A 19,108-nucleotide genomic window follows, 5' to 3' on the forward strand; every position below is an offset into this window, starting at 1 on the left:
ACCTGTTAGCCAATAAATAAAATATGAGAACAGGTAATGATGTACGAAAGTAATTCACAGATAAGTTTCTATTTGTAGTTTTATATCGATTAACAATGATCTTAGCTTCCCTCAAGACCTCTTGTAAGTTTTAATCTCAATAACGTCGACCCGAACTTTTCAGCGATGGCTTCAAAGATGAAGATATTTACCAAGCATTGAATGAGTTAATATATGCACAAGATAGAAATTATTGGTGGATTAAATCAAAAAAGGATTAGGGTCAGCTACCCAACAAACTTTGTTGTCAGGCACATATAAAAACAGTCGGATTACTGCCGACCATAAACATATGGTTTGGCTTTAGAGCATGTCCTCATCTTTCGTGATGTAAATACTAGGGAAATTGTATCGTACAACCAAAATTTATAACTTCAGCGATAAGAGGTTAATTATATTGAAAATACAATAGTTCAGAGAAAATCTTGCTTGCGTTTGACAATTTTGTAACCCCTTTTCTTTATCTTAATAGTTACGTGGAACGAACAAGACAAACGGTGGTTATGTGCAGAAATTGATTTACATAGATTAGAAAATGAAATTGTACTGACGCAATTTTGCCACTCTTGGATGAAAGTTTACATGAAAAATGAGTTAGGTGCATGTTTATCTTCTCACTGATAGAAATACCGAACTCTTCGTGTGTTAATACCAGAGTTACAGAACCTCCTGGCTTCAACGGCAGAAACACCTGATCGTACTAGTGATTTGACGAGTGAAGAAACCGAATTATGTCTTCAATATTTCGAGCTGAAGATTTTAGATAATTGTAAGTATTGCGAACTAAGTTCAAAAAAGGCTGATGGCTGCGCAAGTTGGATTTATGAAGCAAGTGTGTGTATGTACGATGTGGTTGACCTGGCCTTCCTTGCTACTTCAACAGGCACTGCTGCCATCATACGAGAGTGAAAAAGAAAATTTATAATGTTTGATGGGAAAAAAAGCTAACCAAAAAATCGAATGAACTAGAGGGTTGATGATCGGTAAGAGTAGAGAGGAGTAATTTTTTTTTCGTGAAGATAAAGAACTCAACGTACGAGCGACGTTTACTTGGTTAGGTGTGGGTTTAATGCATCGAAAATACAAATCGAGTTTTTGAAGAAATAGTCGGGGAAGACTGAACAACCTTTGAAAACTATGAGAATAGTCATTTATACTCAGTAATCGTGGTAAAATTGATATTAAAACGTTGGTTTGTACGTCAGAAATGATAAATGCCGTGTGCAATTGGAGTCGCCCTATTGGAGTGTTTCATTGTTAGTTTGCGGGCATATTTGCCTGCGAAATCATCGCATACCGAAATATAACATCGATTCGTAGGATAATAATGGTAAGTTATTAGTTTCTTACCTTAATATGACAGGAATACAGAAGCTCACTTCAAACTTGGATGTAAACACAGGCATTTTTTAACGGAATTGACACTAGGGCAGCTTAAATTGATGAGCATTGAACACTCGTTACATCGCGCTGAACGTTATCTCACTATTTTAGATTTAATTACGTTATTAAATACCGCAATAAATATAAGAATTCACGAACTCTTCGGAAAACATCCATCGAAAACTAAAGATGGCAGCCATTCTTCTGTACAAAACAAAGGTTCACATCCACGGACTCCGGAGCAACGAAGCCTCGAACCCAGACGGTTTCCGGCGCTGCTGTCTCGGCGCATACATTCGAAAGTGATTTTTGCAACAATCATTTTCACCACAATTACACAGCGGGAGATCTTTTCGCCTAAATTTGGGATAAACGAATGTACTGCGAATTTTAGTTCAAGCTATTCCCAGTCGTATCTTGGATTATTTTCAGTTATTCATCGCAAATTTTAGTAGGGAATTTAGTACAAGTAAAATCCGACAGTCAGCGCTTAAGCCGAAACGTAATTATTCATGAGTTCTTTTTTTCATGGTTTCGCAGCGCCATCTGTGATCGGTTATCTCAGAGTATACACGTCTTGTTGCCAACTTCAGCTGGAATAAGTCGCACCTCTCATTCAAACTTTTTGCTTATACGACATGAATCGTGAATTGATGCGGTTTTCGGACATGCACACGTTTGTAAAACTGAGGCAAGAATTTTTTCTATCCCTTTCTATATAACGCTAAAGGCTTGCTGCGTTTTGAATCACAAGCTGTTTCTGCGTGCGCCGCAGCAGCGATTGTTCCAAGCAACAACAATGACAAATGACGACGTTGGCAGGACTGTCGATCATGCAGCAACTTCGGATCGGAGAATTCGCAGATAGATACTGAGAAGCTAAGGTCGGCCCTCGGCGATGTAATACTTGGATTATTGATCAACACGCGGCATATATGTTTTAATAATAGAGGAATCGGAGAAGACACATAGGCATGTAATGATAGTTATTGTGTGCTAAATGGCATGCGGTATATTGTCGTTTTTACACAAGTATCATTTGGATCCATTCGGATTACCCGAAGGGATAATCAGTGCTTAGCGAAGCTTGCCACTACTTTTTAAAAAACAATACTGATCGTTCGGCTTCTGTGTGCTACTGCTCACTGCTGTATGCTTCAGCCAGATTTTGTAACAAAAAAACAGCCGACTGCAAACCTTGAATCAAAAAAAGGATTGCTGAAAATAAACACTTCTACTCCGCACGAATCACGTTCGACCATTCGAACCTCTTCACGTTCTGCTATTAAAAAAAACATCGTTTTACACAGATTATTATATCAAGTCCGTCAGAATTTAGATTCAGCACTTGCAAGTCGGAGGTAAAAATCACTCTGTTGACGATAACAATGAATCTCTTCATCTCTTGTACACAACAATGTATCCTCAACTTTATTCACATTTCACATCATACATTTTGATAATTTCCCTGGTATTTTATTTGGCAGCCTTCAAGATTTAACAGTTCAAGGGGAGAGATCAATTAGTTCATTTTCAAATTTACGCAGTCAATCTAAACAGCTTGCAAATAACCCGCATCCAACATACCTGTACAGGTTTGAACTGCAGTTACTACCTTGATTGAATTTTTCTGACGTGGTTCAAAATTTTAATATATGATTCAACGTCAAACAGTCTAGGTTTGGTCTCAATATCAGAAATGTTTTCTTTCTCTCAGAAAGCACTGCGATGGTGGACACCGACCCTCAAATAAAGAGGCTTTTGTTGCCTACGGAGGAAACTTTGTTTGAGCAATTATTGAGAATTGGTCTTTACCTGGGAGCTGTATTTCAAATTATCTGTCTCCTGGCAATTGTAGTGTACCAGGCAGGACCATCAGACGGGGTGACTGCTCTAAAGGTAACAAGAATTTGTGCTCATTAACGGATAATCAGAAATTATAATCGGTATGTTTCACAGGACGATCCAAGTGATGTTGAATGCTCCGAAAACAGCCCTCAAGTAACACCCAGACGGCCTCATAGACTCCGAAAACAAGAGAAAAAAAAGAGACGCTGATGAAACAAGAGATGAATGCGAGAACTGTACATGGAGATATTTTATACATTTTGTGATATTTTATCTGTACATTTATTATTTATCGACTTGAAAATGACTAGTTAGTTGATTATACATTACTCTGGTATTGTAAAATAGAAAATTATTTCTAAGTAGCAACTTTATCTGGTAGCTCTGTATTCTGAGTATAAAATTAAAATTAAAATACTTTCATTTATATGAATAATTGTATCCCACATGAATAAGAAAAAAATTGAAAAAGAATATTGAAAACATTACAGCACAGATTTCAAAGAATTTCATTAGAATATTTTGCCAATCATTTTGATCTAAGAATAGGTTCTTTAGAGTTGGAATAGGAAGGGAAGATGTATGAACTAGAAACAGGTCGTAATTTAATATATAAATAAGAATTAATACTTTCGATTACTTGTGATGAAAATTATAATTGTACGGTTTATATTTTTTATATTCGTTTTATTGTTTTTAATATATGACAACACGTTTCATTGAATCATTTATTCTTGCGAAAATGTCAGTCAACTATATGCCAGAACCTCTTCAGCCAATATTTGAAGTAATGATATAGTACTGATAAATTTATTAATGATGTAGCAACGAATACAAAATAATTATACTGATATACAGCTGGCTAAGAGGATCTAATTTGCATACCACTCTAGTGCCTGTACTTTGTGTTTATGTGTAGATAAGTGTATTTATTTTGTGTTACAACATGTAAGAAAAATAAAAATGAAGTTTCTTGCAAAAACGAAACCTAATGCGTCTGCAGATTGATCGGCTACTCGGTTACTTTATTTACTTCAAAGATATCAGTATGGAACTCCAGAAATTGTATTTTTTCTATTTATTTTGCTTTTATTATAAGTTGGAATCCTCTGATTGTAGATGCAACCAAAACTTTTGATCTTGCAATTGTAAAGAACCGATTACATCTCAATTAACTTACAAAGTAGGATTTTTCTGATGAGACTTACAGGCAAATATTCATGAAATTTGAATAATTCTAAATTGTTTACAACATCCATTAAAAGTGCATTTTGCATTTTATATTTTGAATAATCATTGAATATATCATTTTTATTTTATACCCTCTTTTTGGTAGTGCTATAGTTTGCCACTAGGTTTACAATATTATTATTAGATTCTAAGTTCCAAATATGTAATTACGTATGTATCTGTTTTAGGAATATTTAAATGTGAATTCATCTTTTAAAATAATAATTTTATGTCATATTTCGGTTCGTGCTTTTGCCAACACTGATTCTTATTAAAATTCCGTTGATGATTTACTTTTTATTTCCAGCCTTCCATGAATTCTGAAAGTGTAGTTTGAAACTAAGGTTATAAGTTTTCAAAGCGTTTTTTCTCTGTTCATTTTATCAAGCTGTAAAGACATAGAATCAGGTGTGCTTGACACTAGACACGAATGGTTACACATTACGACAGTAAGTTATAAGATAGAATAATACAATGAGGATATATTGATCCAGTTTTGATAATAAATGCAAGGACCTAAAGGTTGGCTCCAGAGAGCTCACAAATAAAATAGAACCAATCAAACATCCATTTATGTAGCCCGCTGACATAAAAGTCAAACCGGTTCACAGGTAAGTGTAAAATGTGCCAGATTTACTAAAAAGTTTTATTACTTGTAAACAGTTTCAATGATTAATTAACTCAGAAGTGAAATTCTGCTTTTACTCAGTTCATTTTTTCAATTTTTTCAAATTTTCGTTTCTTGGATGTCTTGAGTTCAATTTATACTTCATTTGTTAGCTCTTTAGTCGACCACATTGGCGTGTTATAACTCATTGATATTAACTTATGCAATCAACGATAATACTTTAGCGCATGGAATGCTTTTTGTGAAATGAAACGTTTTTTTCATATGCATTTATTTAAACATTTATGAATCATTTGGAAACATTGAATATTACTCGTAATATCAGCAAAGAAATAAATTTCAATAAACATGTATATTTAACTCTAGAGCTCTGCCCATGCGCTACATAATATTTCGTAAATTTTTAATTCAACTTTTTTTCCAGAGAAAAACTAAACAGAGGAATAAACATATAAGTTGTTAGCAAACATACAAAATATATCGTGTATGTAGGTACGTTTTTTTTTTTTTTTTTTTTTTTTTTTAAATTCATTTATTACTTTTTTCTTCACCTTTAGCTATGAGAATTGATAGCAGAATATACGTTATGTAATATTTTATTTAAGAATATATAAATACGGGGGCCCACGTATGGTTTTAGCTATATCGATAGATAAAAATTGAATTTTTTTTTTGTTTTTTTTTCTTAGTGTTTTTTCTTCTTTTTTACTTTTATTATTTATTGAGCTGCTAATATACTTTAATCTATTTGATATTACATATACAAGCAAAAATACATTATAAAAGAAACTTATAATTTATAAACAAGAGCGGCGTTACTCATATCTCTGTTAAAAACCACATACCACATTATTGATAATATTTAGAGTCGCACCTTCATTACTCAATTCATAGATAATGCAACAAAAGAATACGTAATGAAAAAATTCAATATTGTAATGCACATCCTTTTGTGAGTACCTAAGATATGTGCAGAAATGAAAAATATTTCAATTAAGATTTTTTCTGCTGAATAAATAAGCATTTAAAATATATAAAGGTATATCTAATAAATGAAAGTTTTTAGGGATAATTTTTTTTATTTACTTTTATACTTTGAATTTTCCTCACTGTATCTAGGAAAATAAGCGGCAAGAGCCATAAATGAAAATGAAATAATAAAATTTTCTTTGAAACAAAGAATAATAAATTGATTAATTTTATTGCAGATAAATTAATTGGTCAGTACAACCTTTGCAATGTTATAAGTTGTAAAATTGCTGTGCTCAAAGTAATATGGAAAATTGCTGCTAAGAATCCCCAACTGATTATATGTTTGCGTATAATTGAAAAAAAAAAAAAAAATAAATAACGAACCCATCACGCTGAAGGCGATTCTTTACTCACTTATATTCTTTTCAATGAACGTGCTTTACAACAAATAGAAATGTTTAATATCGCAGATATTACAATAAGATGCGAAATTTTTGAATACGTAACACAGAAGCTAACTTATGAATATAACAGAGGTATTGTTCACAGTATAATGTCAAGTCATAAACAATTTTTGTGGGCCCCTATTCTACACTTCCAACAAAAATCAGTTACAGGTCGCTACGAGAGGACCTGTCTTGCATAGACCATATTAGTTTATTTTCATGTTCAAGCTGTCTTGTTTTCACATTTCTGTTCTATGTTATACATATTAAGTTAAGTTTGATTTTTCACTTTTTCTTTGTATGAATTGTGTATTATTATGCGATGCTGTAAATACTAAAATCAGTGCAGCAGCAACTGATTATTTTTCATGTAATTCATTTCAACGATATATCATATAATATATTTAATATTATTATCAAGAGGTTGACTTCTCGAAAAGAGAATTAATCATTTAGCTTTACAAAAGCGTAAAGTGGCATTTAATCTCGAATTCCATGATTTATATTCAATGTTATATGTCAGGGCGTGGTCCATTTGAAATCACAAACATTTCGCTTACTTTACAGATCAAAGACTGAGAACGAATGTAGCGTTTGCAGTACAATTATCATGTATTACTTATATGTTCAGTAAATAATGTGTATATGCTAACTTTTCGTTTCAGACTTGAAAGTTCACAGTGCTCTGTATTGTCGGCATAGATTTCATTTATTAATTCATCGTATTTATATCTTTTGTTTTAGTGACATTTTTTTGTAAGTAGCAGCCTCTTTGAAGGTAACCCATTTAAAATATTGAATTAACGTTCATCAACACTGCCTTCGTGTTCTCATAGCTGACGTTAGGTTGAAATTTCTTTCCTTTTCTGTACTTATTCATACTTTATTTTAGTTTCATTATGTCTTGGACAACACCAACAATATTGAAGAATATGAAACACACGAAAACGTGGAATTCAATATCAATGAGATGCGAATGATTTAATAATTTGAATTGTTTGAATCAGTGGTAGCTATTTTCGCGACACTAGTGAAAAGTGGATTTTTTCAGGAACAGAAAATAATGTTCAAAATCTGTTCAACGAGCTACTTAAAACTTGATCAATCCGGCAATTTCTTGCCCAAAAGGTATTTAACATACTGAATATGATTTGGAGTAATCATATTATTCAACCTCGATATGATAGTAAATTTTAACTCATTATTTCCCTTACGTGTCACAAGATTTTTTTTCTCATTGTCTTAATGCCTTTTTATGCAATAACAAATCTATAAAAATATAGCCTTTCCATCTGATCACGTCTCGTTATATTATCTCAGTAAATGGATTTTGTTAAATGCAGCAAATACCGTTTTCACAAGGTATTCACTCATACGTTCCCCCTTAATTGTTCGTATTTGTCAGTTACTCAATTTAATCGTGTTTCACCGTTCTGGTGCCCCCCCCCTCCCCCCCCCCCACACAAAATTTACTACATTACATGATTGTTGTAATTAGTAAAAACGAACAATAACAATAAGAAAAAGAAGAACAAAAAAAAAAACAAAAGGGTTTTCTAATCAACAAATTGGTTGTGATCTTCTGTAGAAAGTCTCATTGACTATACTACACATAAATAGAATATTTTTTTCAACACAATCATTTAGCAGCCTCGGTGCATTAATGGCACACTTGGGCGTTGCTTATTATATACATCTTCATTCATACTATCACTGTAATCACTGTATCTTACATCTAACCAACATTTATTTACAATTCACGTTGTCAAATCTGTAACACAACATTATGATCGTATTAGACATAGGCGCATGCGTACCGAATTGATTCTTCAGGGATCCTGAATAATATTCTCATAGCCGTCGTCATTGAAAACTAGCATATAACATTACTTTCAACTATCTCTCATCAATTATATACCAGTTAATTAATTGAGAGTTACTCACTTCATAGAGGATACATCATGCGATCTAATATTGTGTGGCATAATTTCACAACTATACATGTCTACTTGATAAGCTACACGTTGAAAAAAGAACGAAAAAAAGGTTGTCATACCATGTCAGCTGGGCGTAATAACATCACTCCAGCAGATTTAATTTTCAGACATTTCTCAACCAATTTCAAAGCTGTCTTATATTAAACTCTCAATCAAACCAAAACAGCCCCATCCATAAAGTCTCAAGCACAACAGCTAATAAATATATTTCTTCCTGTGTGTGTGTGTGTGTGCGTGTGTGCGTGCGTGTGAATCTGTAATATTATATCCGCGCCTTTTATGTACATCCCCCCCCCCTCCCCCTCGCCGGCCGTCCCCTCGTCACAAACTCAATAATGAATATATAAACGATATACTTAGTAATTTTCATTCTCTCGAAATATTCAAGCACGCTGTCAAGCTTTCTCTATTCTCATACCTTAGGTCTAATTTACATCGTTATGGGAATCCTAAACCTAAATTATGTATAAATATATATTTTACTTATATGAAAAGCATCAGTCTCCATACGCTAAGGGTTGTCCTGGACCTCGATTCCCTGCAGCCTAAGAAATTCATTCTGACTTCTAAGAATGAGCCAATACTTTAGCTCTCCATCCTCACCAGGGAAATGAGTGCCAAGACGTTCCGAAGCGAGCATTTCATATAATACCGGAAAATATATATTTTCTTTGTAAAAAAAATAATCATGCTTCTTAACAACTAAATACATATATGTATGTATAGCAGTTTGACGACTCTTCTTCTTAGATACACATTAGCGCAATTGTACACTAATCAGTCAAGTTTTTTTTTTTATTATTATTTGTTTTATCCATTATCCGTAGTATCAATGCAAGCGGTAGAGCCTGTCAGCACAACCACCACATTTCTTCTATCGTGTAGAGTGTGGTGAATTTGGCAGTGAGGACATCGTATAGTATTAGTCAAAAATTGGTTAATTTTGCACCTTTTCAATTATTCTTTAGGCGCCATTCGGTGACTTTACCTATGTTATTTTATAGTTTGGCCCCACCAGAACTGTATATGCTTTGAGCAGCTACTTCATCAATAAAGTTTGCTATAAATATGAAACAAATTTTCCAGTATGAGTTTATATTTGAAGTAACTTAAAAACACTTTTCTGAGAAATTGTTATAGAGCGCCTACGGAAAAGATTGAAGTTCAAAGATACGACGAAATTTGTCAATTTAATTTCGTTAATAATAAAGTTGGTGTTTTATATTTAAAGTGAGTGATCCACAATGTATGATACAAATGTCAGTAATAGAATACGTGCCACTGACTTCATTGATAATTTAGCAAACGTAGCTGCTGTAGCTGCTCAACTGACATATAGCTAGATTGATTGGTTGCAGTCTTAAGTCATATCCGAGAGGTTCGTATTATTTGATACGGGGCATTGTTTTTCTGTATAATTTAATTTTCAACTGGAATCGCTGTAACTAGCGGAGCATCACCCTGCCCTTTTTCAACAGGCTTACCATTTTCTGGCGCATCGTCAAACTGGCCAGGTACTGAAGTGGTTTCCTTTGTGCCATTCACAGGTAAAACTGAACCGCTGTAACAATAAATTTTTTATGCTTATACCTGAATATGAAATATATTGCACCTCTATAGCCAAAAATTGAAATCATATAATACAACTTGTCTAATGGAATATTCAGTTTTACATTTAACACAAAGATTATAATGAAATGACAAATGATTTTTTTTTAAACAAAGAGTAAATGCGTAATTACAAAAAACCACTTACACGTATTCACCTGTCACGCCCTCAACGGTAATGCCACGACCTCTGCTATCTTTCTTTTCGTTTTCCTTATTCTTCCTGTTGTTATTTCTCTTTTTGTTTGTTGCCTAAAATTTTTTTCATGCTTAGTGTAGAAAATCACTCTTGTGAAATGTTACAAGAGTATTGAAATTAATTGCATAATAATATTTCACCTTCATTTGGGTTTTTTTTCCACGACCACCAATTTGGTTTCTGTTATTTCCGCGAGTAGGAAAAGTTGGTCGACCCATTGGGTTAAATCCACGAGGAAGACCATACTTCAGACCACCGATAGATGTTACCTATAACAATTAAATCGATGTTTTCAACAATTCCTGAACTTTTTACAACAGTTTTTTATTCTAACTGACAAGAAGGGTAGGATTAATATTAATATTATATAACAATAACAATAGAATGAATGAGTGAAAATTGCTTTATTCGATCAATTGAAAGCATCTTATCCATTTTTGATTTTGTAATGATGTTCTATGCAAACAATTTTGAATGTTCGCCAAATCGAATTCTAGCCAAAAGTTCAATAAGAATGCAGAAAAAATCCCAGTCAGTTTATCACAGGCTATATTCCAGGTACATCGCAATTAGCTGTGCTCAAACTTAATATTGGTGTGGTATGAGTTGGCTTTTTTATATTCTTCAATAAAAATTGACAATAAAGAGAAGTAGCCTGATCTAAGCTTCAGAAATATATGTTCAAAAATCTGTAGCCTAGAGTCTTTCGAGTCTGAATGAAAAAAATAAATAAAAATGTAAATAAGAAACACAAGTTCAAGTCTTCAACAAAATTGAAGTCTCTTTATTTTCACGAATATAATAAAAGCGGGTTATAAAAACATGTAAGTACGTTAGAAAATTATAAAAATTACATAACAAGACGAGGAACTTTTTTTTATCAATGAATAAACGTAGACATATAAAAATTACTAGAAACGAATGACAATAAAAGAAAACATCAATTTCAATACAATTTCTTACCAAATGATTTTCTTGCATTACTATACCAAAGGATTCGGAATTGTGAATGGCCAGGGTAAGTTTAGTAGTTGTTAGTTTAGTTTTGTGGGAATAGCAATAATTGATAGTACAGTGGAAATAGATTTTAATTTACATTTCATGCAGAATAAAAAAATGCAATCATTCCGTGCAAGAAAAAATGAGTAACAAGCACTCTCCTTATAAATTTTGAAAAAATAAACAATCGCAATGTTAACATTATAATGAAATATTTGAATTATTCGAATAAATTTAATTCAGATCGAAATCAAAGTATTAAAAGTTAATAAAAAAAGAGGCAGTGGTCGTTTGTTAAATATGTCCGTCATTATTATAAAAATATGAAACTTCTTAGCACCTGACACTTAAAAATTACAAGAAATAATTTGGCTGTGATATTTGTTTTTGTTTTGGCACAACGACTGCTAATGAATATTCTATCGAATATTTTCAACATCTTTTTCAACACCAGTCATCGAGCTTGGCTCCTGAGAATCTTGTCCCATATAGACACATCGGTAGCGGACCATAGTGAGACTGCGATTGCACATGCGATATCCTACCTGAGGTGGAAGTCGGCCACGAGTATGACCTTGGATGGGCTGTGGCAGACGGCCTGGTGGCATGGAGCCATAATTAGGGCCCCATTGCCCTACAACTACGCCTGCTACTTCCAATTGACCTCCTCTAGATGGTACTGGACGTCGCATCAGTCCACGCTGTGCAATGTTCCCAGTTCCACGACCACGGACCAGACCTTCGCTGATGGTGCATCCAGCAGGCAGGATATTTTGTGGGACTGACACCCGAATGCCTGGAAAAACATCTAATTTACGACGTAGTTTGATTGGATGCGTAAAAGAACGATTGTCCCGTAAATTACAAGTCAGAATTACTTCTTTAGAGGATTATTTCGAACTTACCGGGGGTAACTGGTAGTGGGGGGCGAGCAAAAACAACGTTGATTCCCTCCAAGACAGCTTTTCGCATTCTCTCAACTTTCACAACTCTTGCAATGTCCCCGCCACATAGCTCCAAAAGGTTTTTGGCAATTGTAGCACGTGCGAGGGTGTGATGAAACAATTTACCATCAAAGAAGAGCCAAGGGCAACACATCAGCCAGGGGATTGGAGCCCCGCAGGCATCATTTGCTAGTAATGCAGTTTCTACACCAGCCATGAACAGAGTCGCTAGTTGAACTCCACGAGATGTGACCAGAGGTAGCTTTAAAAAATTTTAATTATATTTTGAACCATTTGTAAACCTGTCAAGTTTTTCTTCGATTGTTGAAATCAGTTTGTTCAAAATATTCACAAGTCGTTTGACTTAAATATTAAATTAAATTATGTTTACCTGTAAATCTTGGAGGTACTGAGCATTCATAAGTTCCGGGGAGAAAGCTTGTGCGATGAATGCATCAAGTTCTTGACGTCGCAGTATTTTGACCTTGTCGTTGAAACACATTACGTACCTAAGATTTAAACAGCCAAATTGAAAGACACCTGCTATTGCAGATTTGAAAATAGAGATAAATAAATACTATTTTCATGAAGATAACTAGACAAGTTTGTTTCAAATATCATTCAGAAACAGTTGACAAGGAATTCAACTACTCCTACACCCATATTTGAAAATACTTGATATTTTAACGCTGTTTATTCACTCAAAAATTAAGTTTTTCAGTTCCTCTACTTCCTCTAATGACTATGGTAAGTTAGTATTCACACCATAGCTATGCTAAGGAAGCTCAACATTGCAGGTCTGGTAATGGTTGAACCATTTTAAAAGGTGGGAGAATGAAGTCATGTCATAAGAATGAATTTTCACACGTTAAAAGACGTGAACATTGGTCGAAACAAGAATCTTCTTTTGTTTTGAGTCACAGTGAAAAAATTTCAATAACTTATAATTTAATTTATATTTACCTCAAAACACAAGCCATGACCAACAAATGTTGAGGAACATAAGAAGGATTCAACATGAGAGGTGTGTCTGATTTCAGGCAAGTTAAGAATCCTCGAAGTCTCCGGCGTTTGTCGTCGATCCCTGTACTGGAAAAAGTTAACCGATAATTATGAGTTGCAATCCTTTGCAAGAGAATAAATTTATTTTGTTCATGACAAGCTAGACATATTTCGTCCACTTCATTTCTTCTAATGAAATTCGCATCTTTAGCGTATCCAAGCAAGGCAATCAGTAATTTAAAATATAAGCTAAACGAAACATGGCTATGAATTGCTATACTTTGAAATTGATTCTGTTCGCCTCAAATTACAACATCAACACAAACATCAGTGGACATACCTATGATGCCCATGGGAGCTGCAACGAACGAGTATGTTGGATGGATAAAGAAGCTAAACAATAATTCTGTACTTCATGAGGCCCTGACAATTTTGAAAGTCATGTTTTTTTGTTTTTCATGTTCAGCTATGCCAATCACTATAACAGAAAATGAGGCTACGTATCAAATATCCATACTCACCCAAACCATAAACGCTGTATTGTAGGAACACCCCATCCAATTTGCTCAGCTTTTACCAATTCGGGTGTCTGGTAGCAGTTCGTTTTTGACCACACCCATTCTTTGATCACGACGTCAGGTACGTCCACTTTTTCGTTATCTGTTACGATAGTTGAGAATAAAAATTGGTAGCTGTACTGTCGGAAAACTTTTTAGATAAAGAATGATTTCATGATTTTGATTTTGGAAAGTAATACCGAAATGGGTTGGGAAAATTTTACACAACTATCGATCATGACTACCAGGAAGTTGCAATATCAGAAAAACTAGGACTAAATCTGCATCCACCGAAACATAGGAACTGTGTTGAAAAGTAGTTTATTTATACATGCTTGTTACCATAAGCTTATTCCACGAATTGGATATATCGTTGGGTGATGGTAATTTGGAAAGGTAAATGAATGCTAAATGCTGAAGTTGATAGTCTAATGACACATTGCTTGTCCAAACCTAATAAAACTCAATAATAAATAATCTAATTGCCATGCGGTAGAGGAATAAATGGTGATTACTTTTCTTGCCTGGTCTTCTATTCTTTCCTGCGGCCTCTAATCAAAATTTTTATGGATATAATGAATATCGTGAATGTGACATAAATCTTCCTGTAAGAAGTTACTGAAAGTATGCTACAACTCGTTAGATTTTACACATTACTTTTTTCAGTGACGAGGTACTGTTAGCAATTACTAGCCCTACAAATGTTCCTCAAGTTCAGATTGTTATCATAGATTAAATTTTTTTGCGAAAATTGACTTACCGCCTTTCTCCTTGTTCTTTGTGGCGAGGTATATGCGGTGGTGCACATTGAACAAAATGGCGTAAACCATTTGCCTCACAGGTCTGTAGATCAAGTGGATGGATGGGAATTCCTTGTGACTTTCATCCTCTAACAGAACTGGCAATTTTAGTTCTCCGGCGATCAAAATTTGGTATATATGCGGAGACATCAGTCCTTTCTGATGTCGTTCTGAAGCTGTACGCATAACTTCCGGAACAGTGCTGGGAATGCTTGTTGTTGATTCAGACTGTTTAGTGGAATCTATCGTAATATGCGAGGGAGATGTAGCTGTTGAACTACTACTCGAGCTCGAAGAACTGATCAGTAGATTATGAGTACCATTTATGGCATGGCCATTGTCTGTCAAAAAGGAAAAATGTAGTAATCAAATTAGATCAGAACGCGTAATGAAATATTTTCTATTTATCAACTCCACGATGTTTGGCGTCTAATTGAAAATTTAATTCACATAACTGCTAGTTTAGACTTACTCTGTTCTTCTTCGGTTCGGTTATTATCAGCATCTCCATGTCCCTGAATTCCTGGTGGTTCAATTACGATTTGCGGAGCAGCTTGGGCATTCGCTGTTGCTTGTTTGTACGCTTGCAAGCTGTCACGTTCACTCTCTAAAGTCTCTGATGCGAAACGTGATGTTTCTAAATTAGCATCGTCTTCAGAGGTTGTTGATGGAACCTCTGCTATATTTTTCTGAACTGGTATATTTTGCTTAGATTCGGACTTGCGAGCTGTACAGAATATTAAAAATGTAGGAACTACATTGTTTTGGTAATGAGATAAGTGAATGAAACATGTCATAGAACTTCTGGCAACATTTTGTTACAGAAAATCTTCGTCAATTACCTTTAGCTGGTTTCACTGGCTTATAATGTAAAAATCCTTCTTTGGTTCCGTTAATGTAGTACTGTACAGACTGTCTGAGTTTAACACATCTTGGGTCAGATAGAGAGCCGAAAACATTTTGTGCTACAACATCCAATTCAACAGAATGCAAATCTTTTACAAAATTAGCCACTGTTCTGACTAGTTGTTCAGCTGTTACTTTATTTGGGTTAGTGTTCAAGTTTAGTTTTTTGTAAAAGTCTGCTAAATCTTGTTCCGTAAGTAAATAATTGCCGAGCAATGCAGTCAAGGTGCAAAGTCTCTCTGATGGCAGATTGAGCGACTTTGTGAATTCAGAGATGATGTATTCTTTTGTTTCCAAGGAACCCTATAATGACAAAAACAACCTTCGTAGTACATGTGAGGTATAATAATTCGATACAAAATTTGCAGTTTGCTTTAAAAATCAACCAGCAGCTACCAATAGTTATTTGCGATCAAAAATATCAACCAATTCTATAAAAATCATTCTTAAATTATGAACACCGAATTAGTTAAAATGAGTATTGAATACCTTGTAGGTTAATTTCAATTGTTCCGACGAAAAATACCTCGGTGGATCAAATGCGGCATATTCGGCATCATCGGCTATCAATCCGTTGAAATAATTTTCACGGCAATAGGCGATAACTTCTTGGTGATGATCATCCATGCTGCACAACTGTTCAGTTAAGAGAAAAAAGAAATGGATTCCCTCAATTAGACGACAGTTATCAATAAGCGTCCTCTGTTAGAAATACTAATCATATCAACCCTTGCAATAAAATTTACAAAAATATTTTACAACTTCTCGCATCAGCTGTCCTCCGGTCGTTCAGACGTCTTTAAAAACGTCGTGATAAGAAAAGACATCCTGATATATATTTTGTGGGTTTAACACATCTTGGAATACTAAAAATAGCTCATGATTTGACGCTTTTCGACCAAACTTATCATTTTCTGTATTTGAAAAGTGAGTTATATTTTGCACAAGATGTATTAAAAATAAGCTCTTACCACTGCAACATTCAAGTGCCGGAGTGCCATGCGAAGGCTGGTCCGTAGACAGACTGGTGGTGTCCACCAAATTTTTGGAGGAGGCGTTCCTTTGGTTGTGATGTGTTTCAAAACCTATAACAGAGATTGAATTTACATCCAATTTATATGCATGTATGTTAATGTGATTCTATTTCATAAAATAAATTGGGTAAGACACTTACATTGTTAACTTTTATTCGAACTTTCAATTGCTGCTGAATCCAATCAAGGCGTCGAGGAGACTCCAAGGATCCATTGAAAAACACAGCCAACTCTACTCCAGACATTTCTGTAGCTTGTGTCAACACTGCTAGGAATTGTACCATCCGGTTCCATTGACCACCGCAAGCCCAGTCTAAAATGTGAGTGCAGAGGTCACTTTACTTTACCGACTGACGACTATCAAGTTTTTTTTTTTTTTAAGAATTCGTTCCAGTTCAATCAAATGAGTTTGGGGAGTGATTTTACCTGAGAAATAGCCGCCGTACAATCTGTCCAGACAACATTCTCCATCAAGAACTAATCTGAGTTTGGACGATGGTGACTGTTGTTGTCCCTTTCCAGAACGATTGCGTTGTCTCTGAGCGACGTTACGAGCGATTCTCAGTAAGTCTACAGGTACCGAGCCACCTTGAATGGCATTGCTGTCCAAAAATGCTTGTAAATCTTGTATACCCATTGCAACAGGTTTTTATTCCTCTTTACAAAGAGAGTATTTGTTTTTATTCAACTTTACTTTACACTGTTTAATGAAATGTTACTATTTTTTTTTATCTTGATATTTTATTTTTCAGAGCCAACAATTCATTAATTTCTTTTACTTTTCTCTAGATTATATATTCTTAGATTTTCAATGTTTTCCTTTAATAGGTAGAAAAGTCCAACTCCAATTTCAACAGTCGAAAGCTGAAAAGAAAAAATCAAAATGTCACTTATATGTACTTCATTTTTAGATTTGTGACTGATATTTTAGTCAAAATTATGCTTTGAGAATATTTGTTTTACGCTCAAAGCTTTGATTATTCTTGCCGGCATATTAAATCTCATGCACTTTAGTATCAGGCAGCAACTTGATCCTAAATATCTGAAGCTTCTGCATAATCAAATCTCTCGTGTAACTTAATCGGACATCAACCGTCCTTCAAAATGCTACAAACTATTAGCTATATTTCATTAACAGTAATATATCAGACAACGTTGCATCTCATTATTTAAAACTACGAGTACCTATTTTAGATCCAATTATTCGCTCAGTAACTTTACACCTGGCATCTATGAGTTGACAATTGAATCGAAAATAGTTGTAAGAATTAAAAGTATCTCTAAATTATAATATTTCGTTGAAAGTGATCTAATTATTACATGGAAAAAATTGAGATCAGAACGGGAGTAAAATGAACATAATCATGCAATCAGGACAAGTTTAATTTTTACTTGTGATCAACGGCTAGCACAGAGGTTTAGAACAATTGGTGTGGTTTTATTCCTCCCAGAAAAAAGCATAATAATAATAGTTGAGAGATAAATCTTCATCTAATAAATTTTAGTCACTTTGACTTCGGCCGAATTTCATGAAAATCTAATACGCTGAAAAACGCGTGGGAACATCGAACATGAAATGGTTCGCATAAACTCTGATTGCTTTATTATTGTCAGTCTCTTGACGGCTCCTGGTAGAGCATGACGTGGTTTATTGCCGAAGTTCCGTGAAATAGAGGTTTTAATTTGATTACCCAATATAGGAGTGAATGAGCCAAGATCCGTCAAGCTTGTCGGCATATGAATCGGGACGTTCCGTTTAGAAGTATAAAATAATGCGAAAAAAGATGTGCATTACGTTCGGACATTTGCAGAACAGTCGAGAATAGTAAATTTTCCATTCTGCATTGTGTCCGAAGAAGCGTGACTAGAGACGCCATTTATTTTGTTTACGTGTACAGCAATGCTGTTTTCATCGACACAAAGTATAACATGTCATGAATTATTTTACCGTTTAAAAGAGGCGAGCCGAGCTCGAAACAAGTCCCATTATTCGAAGTAGTATATCAACGTTAAAAACGGTCAACATTAGCTAGGAATTTCCTCGCCGGCATGGTGAAAACGGCATTTTAGGTAGCAGAATCTCTCAAAGAACAAGCTCGTCTAGTTCAACATGTGGGCTGCTATTTGGTTTTCGTTTAGCTGAGCGACTTAGGGCCTCGATTATCGCAGTTATTTGTAACATACTTACGTTAAATTAGCGAAAATCATTGTGGCTCCAAAGAAACACAAAACACACGGACTTTGACTATGGTTGACGTCGGGTTCGAAAACGGAAATGTACTCGGGCACGCTCAGCCAACTTGTCCCGTTACACTTTGTTCCAGTGGAAAAGTTCGTCGCGATTCGTCCGATTTAACGGAAATTCAAAATGTCCGACGGATGCCTGAGACGCGTCTTGTTTTCAAACACGGCGTTGAATAACGAATTCTTTTATTCCTTACAACAATAATAACAAATCAATTGTTCATCACGCCTAGCAGCAGCTGCGTTTGTGTCTGTCTCGCATTCAAGTTTTC

General features: G+C 34.6%; 3 protein-coding genes across 25 annotated transcripts in view; 1 reads left to right on the forward strand and 2 right to left on the reverse strand.

Annotated features, from left to right (window-relative positions):
* The window catches only part of LOC107225627, a 36,262-nt gene extending 34,630 nt beyond the window's left edge, over nt 1-1,632 (reverse strand). For 6 of the 12 annotated variants that reach the window (XR_006904127.1, XR_006904126.1, XR_006904125.1 and 3 more), the window contains exon 1: nt 1,390-1,632. The gene's annotated coding sequence lies outside the window, so the exon portion shown is untranslated. The remainder of the gene's footprint in view (nt 1-1,389) is intronic. The other 6 variants (XM_046738679.1, XM_046738677.1, XM_046738681.1 and 3 more) reach the window with 1 other exon arrangement.
* Nucleotides 1,633-2,245: 613 nt separating this feature from the next.
* On the forward strand, nt 2,246-4,257 carry LOC107225636 (protein anon-73B1). Of its 9 annotated transcripts, XM_046738694.1 has the most exons (4): nt 2,405-2,783; nt 2,910-3,017; nt 3,144-3,321; nt 3,382-4,257. In XM_046738694.1, the coding sequence occupies exons 1-4, from the start codon at nt 2,575-2,577 to the stop codon at nt 3,478-3,480; spliced, it is 594 nt and encodes a 197-aa protein (XP_046594650.1). In that variant the 5' UTR covers nt 2,405-2,574; the 3' UTR covers nt 3,481-4,257. The 9 variants fall into 9 exon arrangements, with proteins under 9 accessions (XP_046594652.1, XP_046594654.1, XP_046594656.1 ...); XM_046738696.1 differs by lacking the exons at nt 2,405-2,783; nt 2,910-3,017 and adding an exon at nt 2,246-2,394 and having other exon boundaries at nt 3,140-3,321; XM_046738698.1 differs by lacking the exons at nt 2,405-2,783; nt 2,910-3,017 and adding an exon at nt 2,246-2,394.
* Nucleotides 4,258-5,958: 1,701 nt separating this feature from the next.
* Nucleotides 5,959-18,893, reverse strand: LOC107225671 (constitutive coactivator of PPAR-gamma-like protein 1 homolog). 4 transcript variants are annotated; one of them, XM_046738686.1, is made up of 17 exons: nt 18,781-18,893; nt 17,019-17,456; nt 16,733-16,905; nt 16,530-16,643; nt 16,048-16,194; nt 15,495-15,861; nt 15,125-15,379; nt 14,613-14,993; nt 14,368-14,403; nt 13,817-13,955; nt 13,257-13,382; nt 12,685-12,802; nt 12,255-12,555; nt 11,895-12,145; nt 10,491-10,619; nt 10,300-10,403; nt 5,959-10,104 (listed from the first exon to the last, which is right to left on the reverse strand). In XM_046738686.1, exons 2-17 carry the CDS (start codon nt 17,227-17,229, stop codon nt 9,963-9,965), a joined length of 2,994 nt encoding a protein of 997 aa, XP_046594642.1. In that variant the 5' UTR covers nt 17,230-17,456; nt 18,781-18,893; the 3' UTR covers nt 5,959-9,962. The 4 variants fall into 4 exon arrangements, with proteins under 4 accessions (XP_046594642.1, XP_046594641.1, XP_015521696.1 ...); XM_046738685.1 differs by having other exon boundaries at nt 11,895-12,157; XM_015666210.2 differs by lacking the exon at nt 14,368-14,403.
* Between the last annotated feature and the right edge of the window lie 215 nt (nt 18,894-19,108).

The sequence above is a fragment of the Neodiprion lecontei genome, chromosome 4, assembly GCF_021901455.1.
Source record: "Neodiprion lecontei isolate iyNeoLeco1 chromosome 4, iyNeoLeco1.1, whole genome shotgun sequence".
NCBI classification, from domain to species: domain Eukaryota; kingdom Metazoa; phylum Arthropoda; class Insecta; order Hymenoptera; family Diprionidae; genus Neodiprion; species Neodiprion lecontei.